The following is a 6000-nucleotide window of genomic DNA, read 5'->3' as shown; positions in this document are numbered from 1 at the left end:
AGGGCCATGGCAGTGCAGGTCTGTGTGTTTGCATCCAGCCATAACAAGCTACGTTGGAAGCCTTGAGGAAGCACTGAGCCATGTGTATGCTAACGCAGCATCCTCTTCATTCCCTCATGACTTTTGACCCAATCCCGGGTGCTGATAGCTGCTAACTTTTCCCAAAGCAGGAACTCCAGATAGGCAGCCCCATTTCGGGAAAGGCGCATTTTCCAGGGCCACCTTGGTAGCTGAGCAGCCCACTCCGCTCATAGGTGTGCTGTTCTGTCGCCATACGTTTGAATACTTTGGTAGCATATGTGGCTGCTTTCCAAAAGCACATTCCACGCCGGCTGAGCATGTCATTCAACCTCCTCTTGCCAGGGCCTCTGAGATCAGGGGACAGTTTGATAAGGCAAGGCAAAAGGGGGCACGTGAGGTCCTCAAGAAACCAGGGGAGACAGTAGCTCCACTTTTGACAATGTCATTTGGTGGGAATAGTGTCCCAGCCTGTCGTTGAATGTAGCCCCCCGATAAGCGGAAAACCCTGGCATCATGACCTGTCCAGTGCAGCCCACACCGGCATCCATTGGAGTCTGTGGTCCACCTGGGCCTGCATAGCAATGGAGCAGTACCCTTTGCAGTTCATGTCCTCATGTGCTTCTTGAGGAGGACAAACAATGGGCCATGAGTCCCATCAATAGCCCCAGTGCAGTCTGGAAACCCCATTCTCTCAAAGTCAGCAATAACTCCACGTTGGGAGTAACTCACACGCCTGACTGCCTCAGAAACTTCTGCCACCACTTTACCCACAGCCGACCTTCCAACACCAAGCTGGTTAATAATGGCCCTATAGCAGTCTGGAGTAGCCAGCTTCCAGACAGGTATAACAACCCGCCTCTGGGCCGGCGTGGCCTTCATCATGCATGTCTTTATGCTGGAGAGGCAGGGCAAGCTGCTCACAAACTGCATGGTGATGTGATCCCACCAGTCCGTGTTTGTGGCCCTGCTTCAGCAGCAGCTATGCCAAGAGTCATGAGCAGCATCAGCCATGTCTGTGTCCTCCTCCTGCTCCATCATTAGCTCTTTGGGCCAGAAAATGCTGCCGGGACATCCACTGGAGTCTCATGGAAGTTCTGCCCGTTTCCTGAAACAGGAGTGACAGTGCAAGCAAGACAAGTTCTTCAAATGGCACCTCCTCATGTTGCTGGCTCCGGTTGCTGGGACTGTGCAGATTAAAATGCCAAGTCAGTAGAATGTGTTAGTGGCTGTTCAAACTTCCTGTAACAGCCGCGGTGGACAGTCAAGTTTTTCCACACAGCATCACCGAACAGGGCCGGCTCCAGGCACCAGCTTGCCAAGCAGGTGCTTAGGGCAGTCACTCTGGAGAGGGACGGCACATCCAGCTATTCGGCGGCAATTCAGCGGATGGTCCCTCACTCCCGCTTGGAGCGAAGGACCTTCCGCCGAATTGCCGCCGCAGATCACAATCTTGGGGCGGCAAAAACCCTGGAGCCGGCTTTGGTGGGTCAGCGTCATTTTCCTCTGCTGTAGTCACCGCAGAGCGCCACGCTGACTCGCACTTTGCTCGGCTTGTCACGTTCACTGGTGCAAAGCAGGAGGAACTGCACTGAAATGGATGGAGCAAGGCCGGCATCCGCGCACTGTAGGTCAGAGGCCTGAGGCCGAGTCCGTAGGCTGGTGCTCCATTCAGCGCCTCAGCTGGTGTACATCAGCGCAGCTCCACTGACATTGATGGAGCTGGTTTACACCAGCTGAGGCTCTGGCCCTGTTCCTGGAAAGCGTCCCATGTCCATCCCTGCAGCACTGCCAGTAGGTGGTTGTATGAAAGCTAACAGCACCGTGCCACCGAGCAGCTGCCAGCAGCCATCTGGAGCCAGAGTCCCTCTCTGCCCACACAGCCTCAGCGGGAACGAAACCCATTCCACCCTCGGAGNCGGCAATTCGGCGGAAGGTCCTTCGCTCCAAGCGGGAGTGAGGGACCATCCGCTGAATTGCCGCCGCAGATCACAATCTTTTTTTTTTTTTGCTTGGGGCGGCAAAAACCCTGGAGCCGGCCCTGACCACGAACAAAGATCTAGAGCAGCCATCTTTTGGGAGGGAGCTAGGGAGTGTGAGGCAGTGGTCGATTAGCCACTGGGCCAACAGGGCCCGTGCCCAGGGGCCCCGGCCAATTGGGGAGACCCAGAAAAATGGGCTCTCCCGCGTCTGATCCACCTGCCCAACACTCCTGCTGCCCCCGCACCTCAACTCCAGGCACGCCAGGTCGGGGGGGGCAATCCCCCGCACCCTGACCCCATTTCCCCGGCACCCAGTTTTGAAAGTCTTGGCTTAATTGTCTGCAAATGTGCATGGCAGTTGGTGCATTCTGTGTTGGTGCAAGCTGTGTGTGTGTGTATGTGTGTGAGAGCAGATCTGACTCTGAATTGAATGTTTCTCCATCTGGCCTTGAGTCACCTCTATGCAAGCCCACTTGCTTCACTGGGGTTGTGCAGGTAAAACTGGGCCCTTTGCACCTTGCACCTTCCTCGAGTTTCTGAACATAAAACTAGATTCCCTTTTGCCCTGGCTTACCCTTCCTGGGCCAGGCAGGGGCTGAACCCGGCACTAACATACCCTCTCCTCTCTGCTCCCTCTGGCAGGAAGTGCCCTGAAGGATACATGTGTATGAAAGCAGGAAGGAATCCGAACTATGGCTATACCAGCTATGACACTTTTAGCTGGGCTTTCCTTTCCCTCTTCCGCCTCATGACTCAGGACTTTTGGGAGAATCTCTTCCAGCTGGTGAGCCCTTTCTTTCCTTTTATTTGGGTTTTCCCACTGGCAGAGGCAATAGCTTGCGTTCGATTGCACGTCCCCACACATGGCAGGGGTCCTTTGAATTAAAGGTCATTGTGGGGTTGGTTTTTTTTAATTTCCTCTTGTTTTGTGTGTGGTGATGGAGAGTCCAGTCCATCTGTGGGCTGGGAGATCTAAAACGTGCCTCTGGTAACACAGTGTAAAGCACGTGGGAGCTTGTTGCTTATAGATATTCATCCAAAAGCATCTGGGCTGAAAGGGAGCACCTGGCTGAGTGCAATGGGGCATATTTTCCATGGAGCTGGGCCTGATGTAACCAGTCCACATGCTACAGTTGACAACAGACATAATCACAATCCACTAAATAAATCCCTCCCAGGCACATTGGGAGCTGGGACTGCAACCTTTGCCCTTAGTTGCAAGGATAGGGGCTGGCGCTGAAGGAGGACTCACAGCTGGTGGGAATAGCAGGTCCTCTATCTTCTCTGTTGGGGCGTCACTAGAGGGCAAGATCACACAGGTATACTCACGTTCTACTGAGCCCGCCAGTTTGTATCTGTACCCAGAGTCTGAGACCTCCCGGGGCCAGGGACGTTTGCATGAGCCTGTTGTGATGATCAGAGTCTGCTCTCCATATCCAGGTTCGACTTCTCAGCCCCTCAGGAGCGTGAGAATCTGTTGTTTTCATTCACGGCCATCCCTCAGACCACTGCTGTAATTGTGGTGGAAGCACCATGCATGCCATCCCAGTGGGCATGCCAGAGGAGAGCCCAGTTGTGCTGAGGTTTCTGGGGATTGTAGCATAACTCACAACCCACTGACACTCACCGCAGCATAAGCGATGAGGTGAGGGCTAGCTGGGAGTAAGATCCTCTCAGTTATGTGAGGAGAACGTCACTCAAAGCCACACCCATCACTAGGAAGAGGCACTAAGGTAGCCTAATATCAGAGGGGTAGCCATGTTAGTCTGGATCTGTAAAAAGCAAGAGAGTCCTGTGGCACCTTTAAGACTAACAGAAGTATTGGAGCATAAGCTTTCGTGGGTGAATACCCACTTTGTCAGACGCGTGCTAGGCAGGTAGCCTAGCAATTAGAGAGTAAATAGGCTAGTGGTCTGCCCTTCTGTGATGGAACATGCCTCTTCTTTCCACAGACCCTCCGCGCCGCTGGGAAAACGTACATGATCTTCTTTGTGGTGGTCATATTCCTTGGTTCCTTCTACCTCATCAACCTGATCCTGGCTGTTGTAGCAATGGCCTACGCCGAGCAAAACGATGCTACCATGCTGGAGGAGCAGCAGAGAGAGGAGGAGTTTCAGCAGCTCCTGGAGCAGCTGAAGAAACATCAGGAGGAACAAGAGAAACTGGTCAGTGCTACGGGGGCCTGGCTGCCATGGGGATTGGGCGCACTAAGAATGTGGGGCCGGAGTCTAGGTCTGAACTGAAGCTGGGAGCAAGCCACCCGGACCAGGTCGACAGGGCAGGGCTGTAACTAGTGGACTCTGCAGCTCAGGCTACCAAGTGTAGGGGGTTGGGTGGAAAGGATCAAAGGAAGGGGGCACCAAGGGGAAGGGAAGATGAGGAAGAGGAGAGGCACTGGGCAGAAGAGCAAGCTCAGCCAGTGGCAGTGGTAGGGAGGGGTGGGATTACAGATAACTAACAGCCAACGTCATCCCAAAAAATGAGACGAGAGATCCAGGCTATGGGGTCCTCCACTGAAGCTAAGGAGCCCCCGGCACGACAGAGGACGGGGTGCAAACCTGGCTCAGAAGAAGCCTGGCAGTTCTGTATGGCCATTCCCTGCCGGAGCTGGGAGGAGCTTGCAGGGCTGGGCTGAAGTCCCCAAATCCTCATGGCTCCTTTCTCAAAGCAGCCAGTGCCAGGCAGACCTGAAGGAAGTAAAATTAGGGATGTCCAGTCCTACCTCCTCCCACCTCCCCGTTGGACCCACCCCGAGGCACCAGGCCCAGCAGCCTCAGGGGTCCTGCCCACATTGTGAGCAGCAGATGGGAAGGGCCTTCACGGCCTTCTGGCACCATCCTTCACTCCGCTCTGTAATGCAGCCTCTGGGGCTCCAATCCTGGGCTGTAGGGTTGCCAGTTTTGGTTGGAAGTGTTCCTGGAGGTTTCATCACATGACATAATCTTTCATTAAAGATTCATCTTTAATTCCTGGAGACTCCAGGACAATCCCGGAGGGTTGGCAACCTTACTGGTTGCACTGTGGCTGCTCTGCCCTGAGCGGCTTCTAAGCCCCCACTCCCTGCAGCTCGCCTAGGGGGTGTGGTCAGAGCAATAGGGGTATGGCCTAGGCATCCCCGCACCCTGGTGCTGTCAGGCATTGCAGCAGGTGCACGTTAGAGTGACCTTCAGGCAGGTCTATCTTACACTGAAGGAATGGCCCAGGACCTGGGGGCGGGGAGGTGGCTTAAGGTCACGTTTGAACCCCCGTCCTCTGTTGTGACAAGGTCTCCTTAGCTGCAGCCTAGGATCTCTTGTCTCATTTGCTGTGTTGCTGTTGGCTGTTAGTTCCCACCGCCCCTTACTATTGCCACTGGGTCAGTTCACTTTTCTGCCCATTGAGCCTCTCTCTCTCTGCTCTTCCTCATCTTCCCTTCCCCTCGGCGAGCCCATCCCTTCATCCACTCCCTAAACATAGCAAGCCTGTAAAACATGGGCAAAAGCTTCTCCAGCACCTGACACAGCTGCCTTGCCTGTGTCTGCTCCAGGTACTTGTCATTTTTAATATCCTCTAATCACCATTTTGGCCCTTGCTGGCTTCTTTCCGATTTTTCTCCATGACCCATCCCTGAAAATCTAATTTTTGGTTGGGCAAATGACCAACTTCCTCACTGATCAAGAAAAATGCAAAATTGTGTTTTGCTGTCTCAGTCATCTGCCTCTGATCCCCCAGCATTTGAACCAGGATGTCTGTTTCCAGCCCATGTTTAGCTACTGTGTCCTACGTGGAGATGGTTCACTTTCTCTTGAAGACCTTGGTGTCTGCCCATCATTGTTCTCTGCAGGGAGGGCCTAAGGTGCAAAGTTCATAGCTGAACTCTAATGCTCACCCACCTTTGGCAAGAGACCTTCATTAGGGCCAAGTGTGCTATCATTAAATACACCCCCAACTTGCTTTCCCCCCACATTCATTCAGATAAGGAAGTGGCTAATCCATGTCCTGCCAAAGGGTCAAGGGTGCA

The 6000-nt window shown here is 53.8% G+C and overlaps 1 protein-coding gene across 1 annotated transcript in view; it reads left to right on the top strand.

Annotated features, from left to right (window-relative positions):
* The window catches only part of SCN4A (sodium voltage-gated channel alpha subunit 4), a 104067-nt gene that overhangs the window by 18965 nt on the left and 79102 nt on the right, over nt 1–6000 (top strand). The window contains exons 4-6 of the mRNA XM_034756257.1: nt 1755–1812; nt 2643–2784; nt 3953–4165. Of these exons, the coding sequence (XP_034612148.1) occupies nt 1755–1812; nt 2643–2784; nt 3953–4165 (413 nt within the window). The remainder of the gene's footprint in view (nt 1–1754; nt 1813–2642; nt 2785–3952; nt 4166–6000) is intronic.

The sequence above is a fragment of the Trachemys scripta genome, chromosome 23, assembly GCF_013100865.1.
Source record: "Trachemys scripta elegans isolate TJP31775 chromosome 23, CAS_Tse_1.0, whole genome shotgun sequence".
In the NCBI taxonomy this organism is placed as follows: domain Eukaryota; kingdom Metazoa; phylum Chordata; order Testudines; family Emydidae; genus Trachemys; species Trachemys scripta.
This window is presented reverse-complemented; position numbering and strand designations above follow the sequence as displayed.